This window comes from Rutilus rutilus (genome assembly GCF_951802725.1).
Source record: "Rutilus rutilus genome assembly, chromosome: 4".
NCBI classification, from domain to species: domain Eukaryota; kingdom Metazoa; phylum Chordata; class Actinopteri; order Cypriniformes; family Leuciscidae; genus Rutilus; species Rutilus rutilus.
In genome coordinates this window covers 37,101,952-37,121,715 of record NC_140212.1, presented here as the reverse complement: position 1 = coordinate 37,121,715, position 19,764 = coordinate 37,101,952, and the positions used below count along the sequence as shown (strand labels likewise).

General features: G+C 36.4%; 1 protein-coding gene across 2 annotated transcripts; it reads right to left on the bottom strand.

The window, feature by feature from the left end:
- Window positions 1-2,863: 2,863 nt before the first annotated feature.
- On the bottom strand, window positions 2,864-19,244 carry LOC311290131 (uncharacterized protein). 2 transcript variants are annotated; one of them, XM_084408452.1, is made up of 3 exons: window positions 19,189-19,244; window positions 18,371-18,698; window positions 2,864-5,692 (listed from the first exon to the last, which is right to left on the bottom strand). In XM_084408452.1, the coding sequence occupies exons 2-3, from the start codon at window positions 18,627-18,629 to the stop codon at window positions 4,842-4,844; spliced, it is 1,110 nt and encodes a 369-aa protein (XP_084264578.1). In that variant the 5' UTR covers window positions 18,630-18,698; window positions 19,189-19,244; the 3' UTR covers window positions 2,864-4,841. The 2 variants fall into 2 exon arrangements, with proteins under 2 accessions (XP_084264578.1, XP_084264579.1); XM_084408453.1 differs by having other exon boundaries at window positions 4,293-5,692; window positions 19,027-19,210.
- Window positions 19,245-19,764: the final 520 nt, after the last annotated feature.

The window sequence follows — 19,764 nt, the reverse complement described above, 5'->3', positions numbered from 1 at the left end:
ATGCAAAATAAGGTAAACGCCCCCTGAAATGCCTTAAAACCAGCAAGTTTCATTTATTCACTTTCCTGTGCTGTTGGAAGATGACACGAGTTCAAATTTTGCTCAGAAGAAGAGCAGGACTCTGACGACGAACGTTTGTATTTTGAGCGACGAACGTTGAGCGACTTGATCCAGCCGTGGATAATATTTCGGGTAAGTCTTTTTAAATTTACTTGCATTAGTTGACACATGTTCGCATTTATGAGGAAAAAACAATATTACGTGACAGTTCTCCATTATGGACGCGAGCGCTCTGAAGCAGCACTAAAAGACTTTCAAACTTTCACAGAGACTTCAAAACAGAAAGCACAAATCCATTCTTTAAAACGAATTTCGTTTTGTTTTAATTGTATCTTAATTTTAATATTATTTTCATTAACAAATTTCCTGGATTTAATACATAAAAAGTAAATAGGCTAGCAATCACAACATAAGGTGCTTGAACTGGAGATCATCATGAATGATGAGGAAGATTGTAACTCAGACGAACGGCAGCATGTTCAAGAGTGAATTGATCACGCCGAGTAAACACCGAGTTTTCACGTGAGTAAATACGTGAACTCAAGTGGTCTAGTGGTAGAACATTTGCCTAGCGTGTCAGAGGTTCTGAGTTCGAATCTGCACTCATAGTTTTTTTTTTTTTTTTGTCAAATCAGATTATGTTTATCAGTGGTTGTATATCAGGCAGAGACATGTGTGTGTGTGTATTTTGTTTTGTAATTTCACTGGAACGAAAAGAGAGTCTCCACAACGGATTGAAGCGCGCGTCCGAGTGAAGACTGCGCGAGCCTAAAACAAACACAGTATCCGCGTCTGACTCGCGGGAATCCACGGCGCAAACCTGTGAGGGGCTGTGTTTTCTCGAGCCCCATATCAGCTCAAGAAAACAAGTTTATTCAGATCATTACTTGTTTACACCGTCTCGCAGCGCTGTGAGGAATAATAATAATAAGGGAAAATGTCCCTCAAAAGGTAGATGTAAACAAACTATTAAAAGGTAAATATAAATTTTTTTTCTTTAAATAATTTTTATTGTGTTTTATTAGTAACAAATTTGGGGAGAGGATAAATATTCCAAAACTGAAAATACAGTATGAGAATTTACTGCACAATTACTAGACATGTTTACCTTGGATATTATACAATTTACAAGCACAATTTGTGGAAAAAAAATGTATATAAAAAATATAAATAAAATTTATTTTTGTGTATAAATATATACACATGTATATGTGTGTGTGTGTGTATGCACATATATATATTTGTATAAGCAACGTATTAAACTGCAAATTAGCATTTATATTCCTTATAATAAAAATGAAAGACCTATGTTACAGACATATGAAAGACAACATTTCGTTGATTAGTTTTGGATAGATTATACATTTTTACTGTAAAATATCTGCCACCTCAAATAAGCTTTTATTTGCCAATTTTTTTGTCAAAAATAATCAAATAATCAATCAAATCCTTAACTTTGAAATATGTATGATAAAATGTATACTTTAGTTTGTACAAAGAAAGATTACACTTGAATTGTTGTTTATTTAAATATTTACAAGGTAGATGTAAACAAACTATTAAAAGGTAAATATAAGCCTTTTCTTTAAATAATTTTTATTGTGTTTTATTAGTGACAAATTTGGGGAGAGGATAAATATTCCAAAACTGAAAATACAGTATGAGAATTAACGGCACAATTACATGTTTTCCTTGGATATTATAGGCCAAATTGCAAGCACAATATGTGGAAAAATAAAAAAGAATTGAGATGCTTCCAACTGTTGCTCTTGCATTCTTGTGGCTCAGTGACTCACCTGAATGAATGGCTCATTAAGTATGCGGTCCTCAGGTGTGAACCACTACATATGCATGATCTGTGACGCCCACTCCGCATATGGCCTTTCCAAACAGAAAGTGCTTTGCAAAATTCAAATCAATGTATTGTGTTATGTGAAGGATTAGGCAGGGTGATTTTCACATAATTTTGAAGAAAAAACACTAGGCGATGACATCCATTAGACAAAAGTCTTATTGGCACATATTTAGTGTGTGTTTTGTGGTCTTATTTCAGAAACTTTAGTTTTTAGTTTTTTCAATAACCACGCATAAACATTATTCTCTCAAAAATGCAGACATGTACATTCTTGTTGCTCACATATTATGGTAGCCCTGTTTGTGCTAAATAGTGTGTAATTTTTTTTTGCCATTACTATGTTTATAAGCAACTGAAAAAAGCACAAATGTCAGGGCATGTCAGAACATCTCAAGGACCCCAAAAACACCTCAGACCCCAGAGGGTTAAGGTGGACGATGATGCAATTTTCTTCTAGAAACAAACTTTGTTGTATTATTTTCATGTTAGCACTGTGTAGCTGCTTTGATACAATCTGTATTGTAAAAAGCGCTATATAAATAAAGGTGACTTGACTTGACTTAAAATGGTGTCGTGTTAGCGGCCTCTAAGTTAACAACTAATGATTGTTGCGAGGGAAGTGAATCAATCAAACTAACTTTAGCTGGACAATAACTTTATTCTAGAGCTGCTATAAACCCACTTTACTGCATTCACTTTAAAAACACTTTACTTTAATATCCTATTATCAATGTAAAGCTGCTTTGGAACAATCTACATTGTTAAAAGCGCTATATAAATGAAGATGACTTGACTTGACTCATTGTTCTACAATATTTTTGTTGTCAATAAGGGTTATTAACAAGTGCATGGTCGCATTTGATAGAAAACCTTTACAATTTAAAAAAAAAATATTTAAATAGAACCCACACAAAAGTATACAATTTATTGATTTATTTTGTTATTATTCATGACTAATATGACACAATGACTATTAGAAAGAATATATTGAGGGTCAAAAAAAGCGTTTTTATGTTTCAAGAAGTTACAAACCAAAACATGACACAAAAGCCTAATCTGTATACTTGGCAGCAACCTTTCATACAAAAAACTTGGTATAGTTTTGTCTCAAACTGAAACAAATATGCTTCTTGTATTCTGCCAGTTGAGACCTTTTCAACAGTGTGTGAAAAAAAGACTCCTTATGAGGCCTTTACAGACCACATTTCAAGGTCCTTTCACACTGGACACGATTTTGACGCACGATTCGCGCGATGGTTTTATTTTTTGATCAGCTGTTTGTGTAATGAGTGCTTCCACACCGAACGCGAATGTGCTGCGGCGAATTTTTTTAAATAAATTTTCCGCTTCGATGTCGGTTTTTGTTTACTTTTGCGGCGACAGAAAAGGCTTCAGCCAACCACATACTACAAGGACAACGATTGTGTGGCATAGCATTGCCAACCAACTCGGTTATCACAACTGTGAGTATTTTGTGTGACAGTTTTAGTCGTTGTAAAGTCCTATGCTGTGTAGGCTAGCAGGCTAAACTACATTTGGGATAGAAAGTTAACACTATTATCGTCAAAGATAGAGGCAAGAGACCGTGTTTACTTTGAAAATGTAACAAAATGTAGTGAGACTATTTAGGGCTGCTTATAGTATTACTATACATTCTTTGTGTGATATCTACAGTTTCTAGTCGAATGTTTTTAACTTGTTACTTCGTGTGTTACATGTAATGTGTATTGACATTACAAAACACACTGTGTTTAGTTGAAGACGGAAAAAAAACTGGAAAAACCTCAGGAACACCTATGTGAGAAAAAGGAGAGTCTTTCTGTCTTTTAAAGAATATGAAAAGCTCATCTTCACTGGATGATGATGATGATGAAGTGTCCATGTTTTCTCAGCTGTCGGCACGAAAGTTTTGGAATGTTGAAACTCTGGACGTTGCAAATTCGCGTCGCGGATAGATGTGAATGGTTTTGACGTGAACTATTCGCTTTTTTGTTATGCGTCTGGTGTGAAAGGGCCTTAAAGCAGTCATTTTTCCACACTACTGCAATGCCAAGTTATAGTGTTGGTTAATCAAGTGGTTATGAAATAACAGAATACTGATTTAATGATGACTCAGCAGCGTCCTCCATCGGCCCGGTGGGCTGTCAAAACATGACTGTACATTCAAAAATGATTACTAAGTGATATGCTAATTATTTACAAATATGTTTTTAAATGATCTTAAAAAAAAAGAAGTAAATCATGAATTATATAAAATCAGATCATTAGTAGATGGTTAAGTTACTAGGCCTAGTTGATATATTATTATGTCAACCTTGTTTTAGCATCATTATCTCAATCAATGGTTAATAATGAAAAAACAATGATCAAACCAATGGTAAATCATCAGTATATAGTTTATTGATGCATTGTGAAGTTGTAAGCAGGTCTGTGTTCAAAAGCACAAACATGCAAGTGTTAAAGCAATGTTTTAAAGAGTAATTTATTAGTTTTCAAGCAAATAAACATTTACAGTCAGGGGATTGCAGTGGGTTGTGTTAAGTCTTTTCACTCTTCAGCACAAACTTGTGTTAATGAGTGATAATGTGAACCAGTTTTCCATTCCACTGAAGCTCACATCAGGTTCACAGCAATTAAAGAGTCCATGTGTATCAGAGAAGACAGCTGTCTGTACCCTCACCAGTCAGCACTTACACTGCAGTAAACGCATGAATAAATCATTATACAGAGCTTTCTGCATCCCCTAATCTAAAGCCTAAACTATTTATCACACATAAATATGTTTCATATCATTTATAAATCTTGCTGTTACAAATTAAGTGTGTAACGCGATCTCATGAGTGTATCAGTACATAAAGTGTCGGTCTTGCATACTTGAATTTGTATAAACACTAACATACAAATGTTAACTTTACTTTTCTTTACTCTACTTCTCCCCAGCATGAATTTTCATGTGGACTTTAAGGTTTCCAAGTTGATTAAAAGTATTTCCACACTGTTGGCATATCAGAGGATTCTTTTCTTTGTGAACTCTCATGTGTTTTGTAAGGTTTCCTTTCTTAGTGAAACTTGTTCCACACTGTTGGCAGGTGTAAGGCTCCTCTCCATTATGAACTATTAAGTGGCAAGTTAGTTTTTGTTTTTGCCTGAAACTCACTCCACACAGTTGGCAGATATAAGGGCCCTCTTCAGTGTGAACTCTCATGTGCATTTTAAGGTTTCCTTTGTGCCTGAAAGTCTTTCCACACTGAGAGCAGGTGAAACGCTTCTCTCCACTGTGAATTCTCATATGTTTTTTAAGGTTTCCTTGTTGATTGAAAATTACTCCACACTCTTGGCAGGGGTGAAGCTTCCTCCTTCTAGTGTGAACTGTCATGTGCATTTTAAGGTTTCCTTTTTGCCTGAAAGTCTTTCCACATTGAGAGCAGGTGAAAGGCTTCTCTCCAGTGTGAATTCTCATGTGCACTTTAAGGTTTCCTTGTTGATTGAAAGTTACTCCACACTCTTGGCAGGGGTAAAGCTTCCTTCCAGTGTGAACTTTCATGTGGACTTCAAGGTGTCCTTGCTTTTTGAAACTTAGTCCACACAGGTGGCAGGTGAAATTGCCTATAGTCCCTGTCTTTGGTGTATTTTGAGCCATTTTTAGTGAGGAAGTTGTTTCAGCCTGTGAGCAATTCAAAGACTTTTCTTCAGTTATGATATCATGATGTGTCTTGTACTGATCTTGCTCTTCCATTTCATTCAGATCTTGACTCTCCTCTTTCAACGGCATCAGGTCTGAGGCGAAAAGAGACAGAAAAGTTAATCCCAGTTTAATGCCACAAAGCACAAACATTTAGACTCATAAACTAATAACATGCATATTAGATCCTACACACCAGGGGTGGCAAACTCTTCTTGAAAGGTTTCCAGGATGCATTTGCACCACCAAAACGAACTCAGAAGTGACGTATGGCTTCACAAAAGTCCTGCCTCTCTGGTTGTTGTGAGACTTTAATTTTTGACGGGGTGGCAGACTTATATATTGACAGCATTGAGAATGCCAGAGCCTGAGCACTCACCACTACCGTCCATCTTCCTTAGTTTACAATCTGTTTAACAGTCCTATCTTAATACGTTATAATGCACATGTGGTTGATGACTTGGGATAGCAGAAACGAGAATGGAGTTCACTGGTAAAATCTGCATTTACGTGCATTTTAAGAGAATGGTGTGGGCGCACGTGTGAGGATTTACTCTCAGTAATTCTTATTGTCATTAAGAGATCATTGACACTCCTTCATAACACCTGCAATGCTAGACAGACATTTTCTATCCATATGCAAAGGAGGGACAAAGGAAAGTGACAACATAAAGGTAAAATAATGTGTAAGGGTCAAACAGGTCAATTTAGTGGAATTGGAAACACTATTTATTAGCAAGGTACCTTAGAACTTAGCAATTTAAAACATTCAATTTGTAAGCACATAACACAAAAACACTTCTCTTAATACAAGCAAGACTTTTGATTATTCTAACACATAAAACTGTCTAACACAAACACACGCACATTCATACAAGTAGCAGAAGGAAAGAAAGAAAGAATGAGTTTTAATAGTGAGATGATTAAATCCCAAGTTTCTAGCAATATATGCACTTATTAAACATGACTTTAACGAACCATCAATAATTAATTTAACCCTTCTGTCGTTTCTTAGGCTGGGTTTTTGAGCTGTGCCATCTTCTTCCCCTCTAGTCGTAAATCATGCGTTATCTGTGGTCTCCGCTCTAGCAGAGAGTACAGTTTAGACATGATTCCTATCATACGAATGATACATTTTACACTGATTTCAATCAAGCCATTTTCTGAAATATGAACAGCCACACACAATGGTACCAAGCAAGGCATATTTTAAATGAACCATTCAATAGTTACAACAATTGCATGACTTTTATGTGATCTAAGCATAATAGTCACATATATAGTTTGTAGACATGATATAAAAGTATTTAGTTGAACGATGTTCGATTATAAGTCTGTCAGTAACTGTTTTGGGATGATTTTATGTATTTTGATATTTAAAGTCTCGTGTGGCAAGGAAGGCGTGGTGGTCTGTGACTGGGAAAGCGAATAGGAAGACAAGCGCGGCCTAAGTGGGTCAAGTGCAAATGACAAACACCTTTGGTCTTGTTTCAGTAATTGGTGTGAAGAGACCATAAATGCCACCTGGGAGATGAGAAGTGGCATAGAGGGGACTGACTGAGACTCTTGTGACAGTGTGAGAAAGCTCTGGAGAGCACTGGTGGACTGAGTTACTGAGAGCGCACGCAGCGTGGATTTATGTTTTTGTGTGATCTACTTGTTGTGAAATAAAACACGAGTCTCAGTCAAGTCGAGCCCGTCTTCTTCCATCCAACATTATTTTGAACTTGTTACACTCAGTCTCTGTGGTTTTAAGAGATTTCACCCTGGGGTCGTTCAGAGGTCCTTAAGAAGAAGGTCTGTTTTAGATATTTTGTCCTGGGATCAAACAACCTCTGTTATCTTGGTTAGTACTTAGCTGGGGGTTCTCGTTGGTTAGCTAAGACTGGCTGAAGCCTGGATTTTATATCCTGGATGGTTGATTTGGGGTCTGGAGTGTTGAGTTTTGTGTGAAATTATGTTTGAACGAATCATCTGGAAGATTAATTTGTGTTTGGTTCGCCCTTAAATCCAACAAAAGACATGGGGCTCAAGAGGTGGCATTAAAAACTGATTTCGCAGACAAGGATCCCTTCACCCTTTACCTATGATGACTCTTTATGATGAGAATCTTGCGTTGGCCAGAGTTACACTCAATTATACTGACACCTACTAGTGTGCATCCGTGCAGCGTCATGCAAAATTAAACGTAACGATGGCGGTGCGTGTACATGCTGCAGCTCAGCGCTCTCGTTAATAGGTTTTCTGTAAGTTTACTTGTTAGTGAGTGTTATGTATGCTAATGTAAACATAAGATACAGCCAACACGAACTGATAGACATTGATTTGATGTACATCAGCGGTGTCTTTGACCACCATGACTTCCCGACGGAGATAGCGAGGCCACCGGGGTCTCCGTGGATTACTGTTCCCGCTGGGCGACGACGGAGGCGGCGTAGAGACAGAAGGCAGAAGCGAGACCGTAGAGCCAGTGTATGTGCTAGGCTAGCACGAGACCCACACAGATCACCACTGCCGAGTCTCTTCGTGGCAAACGTACAATCACAACCAAACAAGATGGAAGAGCTGGAACTCACCATGTCCGCATAGAAAAACATACAGGACTGTTGTGTCCTGGTGATCACGGAGACGTGGCTCAACGCAACAATCCCAGAGGAGGCCATCCAGCTAGCAGGCCATGCTACACACTGGGCTGACAGGACGAGCGACTCCGGTAAGAGCAGGGGAGGAGGACTGTGTGTGTACTAGGGGTGTAAATCGGACAGTTCATCACGATACGATACGATATCGATTCTCTCAGCCAGCGATACGATATTTGCCGATACCTCAAAATATTCTGCGATACGATTACGATTCGATTCAGGGCTATATCGATCGATTAATCGATATTTAGATATTATGTTCACACAACCAGTTACGGTTTTATTAACTCACAAATGCAACCAAAATATATAACATGAACGGTTAATTAAACTCTTTGAAAATTGCACACCCTCTCCCAATTGGGACATCTACAACAGGTCATTTGCAAGTACTCCGTTCTTGTTCATTTTCATAAATCATGTTTTTTTTATTATTATTGTGCATTCCAAGTAATATCAATCAAACTGCAGCTGGGTTGTTTTGATTAATAATAATAATAATAATAATAACTTAAAAAATACAGGTAAATTACAAAATTAAAGTTAATTGAAAGTATGCTTTAATATGTTAAAAGTTCTCTTTTTTTTTTAGCAGAGCAGATACATTCACATTTCATCTTTCTGAGTCAAACAAAACCAAGTAATTGCTTTGATAAATAATAAAATACTCGGTTAACCTTTGTACCGTTAATCTCCTCAGCTGACATAACGTTAAGACGCCTGACAAACTTTGTTGTTGTGATTAACGTACACGCAATACAGTGAGCTTTTCCCTCACCACTAAACGAGCTGCTTAGTAAGGTTCCGTGAAAATGTTTCAGCTTTTATTTTCCTATTACGCCCCTAAGGAGATATTACGGGCAGGGCCGACGCTAGCTATAGGCAGAGCAGGCGATTGCCTAGGGCCTCGGGCGTTGAGGAGGGGCCTCCATAACCGTAACATCCCCTATATATATAGTCCACCAGTCAAGACGGACAGAAATACTAGCCTCATTGTTCATTGGATATTGTTGAATTGTCACTCATCTGCAGTTTAACCAATTAATGTTTCCGTTTCAAAGCGGGTGCCGGCTTCTGAATGTTTGTGTAACGAACGCATCCATCAGGTGCTGCGAAGCAAAAGCCTAAATAGGCACTCAAAGAAGCACAGCTCGTAATGCAGGTGTGTGAGTTGCCGTCATCTATTTTGGAGTGATTGCAATGTATTCTAAATATAAACTTGTACTGTAGATCAGCGTCATTTCTGGAAAAATCATTCACCGCTTTATTACGAGTTTAAAAGAGCGCGAGCGTCATTAACGTGCCCAGACGCGACGCTTTGAATTTGCGCGTACAATGAATAACATCGCGTCGGGAGCTGACTAGTAAAAAAGCTACAAAAGTAAAAGAGAAGACGTTTGTATTGAAAGTTAAAAAGCCAACACACTACAGCATTTTTAAATGTTTCAAATAAAGGATCTCATATCTATGGGTCTATCTTCTAAATTCTGCTGATGAGTTTAAAAAACAACAACTTTTTTTCTGCTCAGTAGCGATCGTGTCTTTCTCTTCCACTTGATTTGTGTATAGCATATTTAAGGTAACAATGCAATACATAATATCACAATATCTGCAGTCAATATTGATTAAATGGGAGGAAAAAAACCTGCCCAAACCGCAGCTATGAAAAAAAATGATAAAAGCACTTATGGTTCATCTACTGAAGTGGTATTCTGGAACTGTGAATAAATTTAATAAAACAGCAAAATAACAACAACAACAATAACATCTTCATTAAACAAAAAAGAGATTACCTTAGATAAAGTTTGATTAATATGTACAGTACCGGTAAAAAGTCTGGACCCATTACTATTTTTAATGTTTAAAGTTTCATATTATGCTCTACAAGCCTGCATTTATTTGATAAAAAAAAAAAAAAAAACAGAAAAGAATATTCAGCAAGGATGTGTTAAATATATAAAAAGTGATAGTGAAGACTTTTTTAAAACAACTTTTTAAAAATAAAAAGATCCTGAATAAAAGTATCACAGGTTATAAAATAAATATTAAGCACAATGTCTAACATTTGATAATAAATCAGAATATTAAAGTTTTCTGAAGGATCACGTGACACTAAATTCATCTGTGCACCACAGAAATATATTTTGAAGTATAGTAAAATAGAAAACCATTATTTAATAATATTTCACTATATTATTTTTCTGTATTTTTGATCAAATAAATCCAGGCTTGATGAGCATAAGAGACTTCTTTCAAAAACATTCAAAATAGTAATTTGTCCAAACATATGTAGCCTACTGTATAAGTAAAAATATACTACATTTAAAATTAAATGTTGTATAAAATTAAGGTTAGGAATCATATTTGTTTCAAATGTTTTTTATTGGGGGTGGGGGGCCTCCAATATGAATTTTGCCTAGGGCCTCCTAATGTCTAGAACCGGCCCTGATTACGGGTTTATCAAGTTCATTGAAATGATCCATCCTCGATCACTTTTAGTCAGCTTTGACGAAACTCCTCTTAGCCAGCGCGTCTTTTCAAAGTGACATCTGACCTGAATACTGCGCGCTGAGTCGCTAAAACGGACTTATCGTGTTGTGTTCACCAACAAGGGTGCGACTGCTTGTCTGTTTCTGCTGTAAAACAGGAACTCGCGATGCCTTGACAGTGAACAATACCGGCTTTTGTGAAAAAACTTGTTTAGGGTTCAGTCAGTCTTGTCAGGCGTCTATTTCAGATGAGGAGATTAACGTTATAAAGACACACCGGCAGACAGTATGGTGAGTAAACGAAAATGTGCGCTTTGGTGGAAGGATGTTACGTGAGAATGTGGAGAGTGTCAAAATAAAGGTGTATATCGATATTTTATGTGTGGAATCGATACATCGTATCGTTAGACGTTATATCGATGCATCGATCCATATTGATGTATCGTTACACCCCTAGTGTGTGCAAAAAAAAGCTGATACACAGTCACTAAGACTACAGACACTCACTGCTCTCCGGACCTGGAGCATCTGACTGTAAAGTGTCGCCTTTATCTACCTACACTGTAAAAAAAGTCAGTAAAATATACAGCAAAACACCGTCAAATTCCAACGGTAATGGAGCGTAAAACCAAAACCTTCCTTTTACTGTATTAAATAGATTGAATAACCGTTAATTGTGAGACTGGATAAAATGTTGAAATTATAAATATTTTCTGTGAAAACAAATAAATATGCATACATTTTACAATTAAATATTGTAATGTTGAAAATGTCTGAAAACCTTAGATTTTATGGTATTATTTGAGTAAAACTACATCTTTTGGGGTTGTGCACATTGGAATTCACAGCATAAATCTGTAGATTTTGCGCTGAACCGCGGGTTGTGTACAGACAGAGTAGCCTACTCTATAATGGATAAGTTGGCATTGCTTTTTTTCGTTTTCAAATACATTTAAGAGAAAAGACTTGTCAAGAAGCTTATTTTATTAATAATTTCATTTATATAACTTTTGGTTCATCTTTGTTTTTATTGTTATGGCAACAAGTTTGTTTTTGGACATTTTTTTTTTCTTTACATTGCTGTTGGTCATTTGATTGACTGTTTAAAACACAATAGATATCATCAATGCACTTTTTGGATAAAACTGCGGTGTATTTTGGCCATGATCAATGTATTGTCACTTTAATTCAGCAAAAGCAGCGCAGCAATAATAGACTCGGCGCCCAAACGATCGCGGCACTCCTGCTCTGCTCTACGCACTGCTGCGCCACCTCTGCGCGCGGTGTGAATGCTGTAAAGACTAGTTTAATCTGTTAACATGGGCGGCGAAAAAATGCTTACACTGCAGTGTGAAACCGACGTAAGAGTTAGGAGTGCAGTTCCTAAAAGCACATTACTGGCTTTGCAAACACTGGCACTTTTATTTTTTATTTGTTTACATGCCTCCCGGGTATTTTAAGTTGAGGTGCTATTTGTTTATATATTAGACTTTTTTATATTTACTGTTGCACTTAAGGCCAAAAGTGAAGAATTTATTTATTACTTGATTGTTCAAGCTACCTCACAGAAGTGCTCTGTTTGTTATCAGAGTTGTTGAATGTTAAAATAAGGTGAATTAAATAAAAAATAAGGAACATGCTGGATCTGTTTTTTCGCTCTTCTTTATTCTTTTTTTATGTATTATAGAAGTATCGGATCGGGACTCGGTATCGGCAGATACTCAAAATCAAATGACTCGGACTCAGACTCGAGGGCAAAAAAACCTGATCGGGACATCCCTAGTAAATACCATTAAAAAAAAAATCAAATATCAGCAGTAAAAGACAATAAAATTGATAGTATTTTTTAATTTTAAAATTCAGATACTGATATACAGATTAAAAGTTAGGCCTGCAGTATATCATTGTTAACCTTCTGATAAAAAAAATAAACAGCAAAAGAAGGTGTTTAAAATAAAGTTCATGGTTGTGAATAAAATTGATTTCAATAATCTTTTTTAATTATTATTTTAAAACAACTTTATGTTATGTTTCACGCCATATTATCAGACCACCTTAAGTGGGTCCGCCTTAAATTTTGAGTTTGTGTGATCGCTGTTGATTGGCAGCTAAACTGCTGGTAAACTGTGTACAGACGTTTTACGTTCGAATTGCAGAGAAAAATGTTTTCTGGTAGCAACATTGTGCAGTATGAGCGAACCATTTCACCAAAAAAAAAAAAAAAGGAGAAGCAAGGCAAGACGTGGCTGCAGCGGTCTGCAGACGTGACTTCTGATCAAACCTCCTCCTAAAGAAACATTGCGGGATGACGTCACCTGAAAATGACCAATAGCGCGGCGCGCTGCTGAGCTGTGTGCCGACCGCTCTTTTTTTCTTGCAGGAGATTTGTTGGCTTCACTAACGGACGCAACAAATGTCAATTAAAATGTCATATGGTGTGACACTGTATCATATAAGGACTTGTGCATGAGGCGGCAATGCACAGAATGCTGTTTTGAGGAGGTTAAGTTCAGAGAGCATAATCCCGCTGAGAGGGTCACATGGGAACAGTGGCAGAGAGAGCCTATTACAGTCGGAGAAAAAAAACTACAAGAACTGGGTTAAAAGAACCAAAGTGGGTTCAATTGAAGAACTGCTAGTAGTCATCCAGAAAGATCTCGAGGAACTGGCTGGTCATCACTACAATTGGATTCATCAGGTTAGGGAGTTCAGACATCTCAAAGAGAACTTGCAAAACAATGAAATGGTCCTTCATATTGATTTCAGTGAAAACTATGCTTGCAAGCTTAACACTGAAATTCAAGCCTTTCACTTTGGAGGCAACAGACAACAAGCAACTCTACACACAGGGGTGGCCTATGGTATTGGTGGGTCCCAGAGCTATGCAACTATATCGCAGTCTCTGAGACATGATGAAAGGGCAGTGTGGGCTCACATCAAGCCAGTTATAGAGGACTTTAAGGCCAAGAGTGATCATGAAATTGATGCACTCCACATCCCAAGTGATGGTCCTGCAACCCAGTATCGTAATCGTGCAAACTGCTTTCTTCTTAGCAGCATTCCATACTCTTGGGGTTTCAAAATGGTTACCTGGAACTTTTCTGAGAGGTCACATGGCAAGGGGGCTCCTGATGGAGTAGGCGGAGCTCTCAAACGTATTGCTGACAAGTATGTCCATGGGTTGGAGATCTTCAAACACCTAAAGATTTGTTCAACTATCTTTGCCAAAACACAGAAAGAGTGACCATTGAATGGGTTGAAGAAGATGAAATCTCTTCCATGGATAGCTTGCTTCCTTCAACAGTGTGCCCAGTGATTGGAATTAGTAACACTTAAAGTGCTCTCCTTTTCACCTGGGGAAATACTATATAGACGCCTGAGTTGCTTTTGCAAGTACCCAGAGATGTGTCTTTGTTATCAGCCGAAGAAACTTCACAATGACGTCTCTGCTTCTAAAGCCGGCAGTGCCAATGTGGAACAGCAAAGTGCTCTTCTCCAAGATGTTACCTGTGTGAAACCAAAAGAAGCAAACCACCCAGCTGAAGCAGAATGCACCGATTCTGATGATGACACCAGCTACACTGTTGGAAAGTTTGTCATTGTCAACTACGATGATAAGCCATATGTGGGCCAGATCATGAAGATATGTCACAACGAGGCAGAGATTAATTGCATGAAGCAAGTTGGTGACAAGAATAACTTCATCTGGCCAAACAAACCAGACTGCATATTTTACAGCTGTGATCAAATAGTTTGCACAATATCTGAGCCAGAACCTCTTCACAAGTCTACCAAGCTTTCTAAGATTGACTGGCTGAAGTTTAATATGGGCTGAAATGTTATCGGCTTTTCAGCTTCAACTGATGTTTAAAGATCCTATGTGAAATACACATTTTTTGTTTTTGTTTAAAGATTCATTGGATAATTCATATGCAAATGATACATTGTATGTTTTTTACTGTATCTGGTTTTACTAATATCTATGAATTTTCAATCTTAAACATTCAACTAATTGTAAATTGATTTGTTTTTTACTGTTTAACAATTAGAATTGTTGTTACAACACACACTCTCTCCTCTAATTTTAAATTGTTCATGTTGTATGTTCTTGAAGTGAGATGGTGTTTGATTTACTCATATTTCTGAGTTTCTTATAATTTTTAAAGTTTTAAAACAATGTTAGTATGTTTGTTGATTTTTTTTTTTTTTGTGTGTGTGTCTTATTAATGTTAACTGAATTGAATTAATTGAATGTTGAAAGCAAATAAAATACAGTTTTTTACATTGACAAATTGTGGAGTGGTGCAGTTCATCATATCCACGACTTTCCCGAACTCTGACCTTTCCCGTGATCGCTATGGCAACGTAGAACAAGCCGGTAACGAACTTCCGGTTTACGTTATCCTGAAGATACCGCTAACAGAGAGCCTCAACAAGCCCAAACAATTTGCTTGGATAATGAGGAGTAGAGCTTAGATCGGGCCCAAAAAATGAAGCCCGACCCTACCTGAGCCCGTTGTGTCCGAGCCCGGCCCGACACATGAGCCAAGCCCAATTTAGACCCAATCATTTTTAATACGTGGGCCGTTATAACCAGGGGCGGCGCCAGATAATTTTTTAACATGTGCTGAGGGGGTGCTATATATATTATATATATAAATACTTTTAATAAATGAGCAAAAATTGGCCACTTAATATTTAATATTCAATATTTTAATGATCACAATTAAAGTATTAATTTTATTAAATTGAACAAGCACAACATTCGGCATTCAATCAAATATTATTAAAGATTTATTATTAATAATGTTATTTCAACACAATATCTCGTTATTTCGACATCAAATGTGTGCCGAGTGTGCGTGCAATAAGCAAGATGCATTTGTAAATCCAGTGACACGCGTGCATTGATTTTTTATTAATAAACTAGTGTTTTCTGTCAGTGTCTGCTGCAAAGATGAAGATGATCATGGTGTTCACTTTTCATAATCAACATAGATGGAAAAAATTACATTATAATATTTGAACAAATATGTAACTAAATGCTCTTATTTAATGGCTACAATATAGTAGGCCAACATACTATCTATTTGTACAAATTGCTGCACATTCAAGTTAATTCTCGAATTAATTTTCACATTATTGAAAACAATACACATACCACTTAAAAATATATATACAGTTGTACTGCAGTTTTTTCTAAGTAGCGTTACAAGAAACACTCTTTCTGCGTAGAGGGTCCGTTTATGTTGGAAACAACTCCCATTCATAAAATCCTTCAGTTTTCGCGTGTTGTTTGTGCACCTGACAACGGTACACGTTGAGCCACAAGGAGCCATTGCTTATCTGTCAGCATTACTACTTGTCAGTAATCAGTTTCACCCGTTTGTACCGCGACGCAAGTATCCCTTGTGTGCAAGCTTCATTGAGCGTTACGCTAAACCGGAACTGAGATACCGGCAACAGGAAGTATCGAGTGTCATGGCGACGCCCATTAAGACTCGCAGGAAAGTTGTGGATAGCGTGACACTATATAATTTGGTGTGACATTCAGAATTGTGCCAGTAAAAATACTTAATTATAAATCATAAAAGAGTCAACAGAACACAAGAGAAATAGCATCAGCAAGAGTCACAAGCATTTTCATAGATTTATAACCGGGTTTAACATAATTAATCTAAAATATTTGGAAAGGCTGAGGAGAGATGACTTACTTTGCATGATGATTTAGAAAAACAATACAAAATCTAATGAATCTGCACACAAGAAATGTTAAATCTTAAGATAGTAATGATAATGATTTATGTTGAAGTTAGTTACTTAGGGAGAGTATATCCCATTTTCATTTTATATAGAATAACTTATGTCACACCGTATGACAATTTTAGGCACGAACGCAACAAATTGGTGAATAAATCCAATTTCAAATACAAAATCTAAAAGACCACATATATTTGGGGAAATGCAAGAGTCAGAACAACACAACTCAATATTTTTTATGCCTAATATTTGAAGTAAAAAATAAAAACTTTTTTCAGGCTTATGTCAACCACTCAGCTACTAGTTAAACTGGTGCCAGACTAAAATGTAGGCTACGTTATGAAATGAGATTGGAGTAAAAACATGAAGCCTAATGTCGTACATGTATCTATATATAGACAGAAACTAGACTAGGTTGAAATGTGAACTAGACAGGTAGGCAACCTTTCAATGCTAAATTTACACAAATTTACGACACAAGAATATTTTTCGATAATAAAACACAGCATGATAAAAGTAGGCTAGTATGAGTGTTTACTCTAATATGGTGAATATTATAATATTTAGACCTGTGTTTACTATAAACTATTACTATTAAATACTGTGTTTGTGGATATCTGCTCAAATGTAGATATGTATAATATGGTAACAATAATCTTTCATAGTTTGGAGCGGCTCGATCGCTTCAGTAAATGTTCTCTGCACGCGCTGTGAGTTTGAGTCAGTCGCACTGTGCATTTGAAAAGCAAATGCGCCAAACATTAGGCTTTCATGTTTTTACTCCAATCTCATTTCATAACGAATGGAAACATTTGAAGTAGCCTAACATTTGATAATCAATATATTTTTCTCTAGTGTAGAGTTACTGAAGTGTTCCTTTTTAACGATTCATAGGCCGCCTGCTATAGGCCATGTTATTATTATTATTTTATGCAGCCCTACATGTATATGCCTACAAGGCACAACAAACCTGGTGTCCAGGCACCCTTACAAATATTCTTGTTTGCCGTAACCCGACCGACCCTGTCAATTTAGGACCAACCCAATTAAATTTTTTTTTTTCCCCTTTTAGTCCGACCGACTTGCCGGTTGTAAACTTGCGTTAAGACCGACCGATTTTTTTTTTACTCTTCAAACAACTAATACAAATGCAATAAAATGGTATTAATTATATTTTAGTAAGTATTGTGAATATAAATAGGCCTACATACAAACATAGGCTACGCTCTTTCTTTTAAATAAAAACCCATGGTGTCATCTATGATTATAAGGGCTGTGTAGGCTGACACTCAGATCCACAAAAAATATGTTTTAGTAATTCTATGAATTACACTGCACAAACCAAAAGTAATATACCCACCGGATGAAGAGGGGTCGGCTCTCCACAGAACATAATATATTCATTTTATTTTATTTTTCGTGTTTCGTATTTATGAGGAAGAAACAATGTTACAAACGTGACCGCTGAAAGCGGCACTACAATTAAAACTTTCACAGAGATCTCAAACAGGCATTTAAAACACCAAATATTAAGAATTGGTATATCAAGCAAAATAATATTCGATGATTGATCGAAAATCGTATCTCTCCCCCCACATGCTCACCGGCAAGACGCACCGACATCAAATTTCTCTGTAGCCTAGGATAATAAGCCTTTGTGTTGTAGCCCAGTCATTAAAAAACGATTTAGTTTCATATTCATGTTTAAATAAAATAATATTTTTTTGTTTTCATATTCATGTTGATTATATGAAAAGTGAAAAGCATGAATAAGATAAGATGACCCCGAAAATATCAGTGGGCAGACATGATTTTGACCACTTCATTAAGTTTGTTTTAAAGCCTGTCTTTAAAGTGAATTTTGTTTTGTATTGAAACTAACCTGTTTGTTCCTCAGTTTCTTCATGTTTCACACTGAATGTTTCTTCAATCCTCATGTCTTCACTCTCCTCTTTAATAAACTCAATCTTTGTTTGTTCCTCAGTTTCTTCATGTTTCACACTGAATGTTTCTTCAATCCTCATGTCTTCATTCTCCTCTTTAATAAACTCCATCTTTGTTTGTTCCTCCGTTTCTTCTTGTTTCACTCTGGATGTTTCTTCAGTCTTCATGTCTTCACTCGCCTCTTTAATAAACGCCATCTTTATAATAGTGTCATGTGGATCTCAGTCCCTCGCCAGGAATTTTTCTGTGTTTTGTGTGTGTTTGTCCTGTTTAAAATGAGAATAATGAACAGAAAGAAAAATAAATCCAAACTAAATCTCTGTGTGCATCTCAATCAGCTCTAGTTCAGTAGTTCAGCAAACTAGTAAGTTAAGGGAGTCAGTCAGACTTCATGTACTTAAAATCACCCGATTAGACAAAAAGCACTCGAAATTAGCACTACAAATTATAAAGACATTTAATATATTAGGAAGTTTGAGTATTTAATGATTTGTAGAAATAGAGATATAAATAGAAATATAACGCTTCAAATAACTGAATCATTTTGAAAAAGTATTTGATTCACTGCTCGCCAGAGACCGAATTGAAACGCACCTTTTGTTTATTCACGAGTTTTCATTGTTACTTTACTCACACGACGTTAGTAAATGTTAGATAAAGCAATGCATTGTTAAACTGAATAATGCCTAAATCAGTAGGCGTCGCTTGAAGACGATTAAACGGTTTCTATCGCGTTAAACACCTTAAAACACAAACCTTTCCTCAGCCGAATCACAACAGATGCGGGAGCGCGGCGCCGCCTTATGACGTCACACTCGGAAACCAAATTAAAAGTCCTGTTCACACGCTGCAGGTTACAATCACAAAAGTGCATTGAAATTTACGTAGAAAGAATATATAAAAGATGACATAACTCAGAGCTGAATGTATTGGTGAAATACATTTAATAACGCTATGGTAAGTTAATAATACAGTTCACATTAGCAATTAAAAAGAAAGATTAAAGCGATAACACAATTAGTTTGGTGTAGAAATCATGAACAAACCTTCCCATCTCTCAGCAAACTAGCAAAAATTTTTTAAATAATATAACTGGGGAGGTACTCAGTCAAAGAAGAAACAATCTAAGGGACATTCTCCTCAACATTCTCTTATTCCTTCACAAAAACATATAAATCTGTATTGGTTTTATGATTTACACAGACTGGCTGTGTATTAATACATGCACAAATTAAGATTACAATTTAAATGTAAGAATCAACCTTAAGTTCAGCTTATTTGACATTCAGATAAAACTTTTTCTTTCAAAAGTAAAAGAGTTTCTCAGTTAAA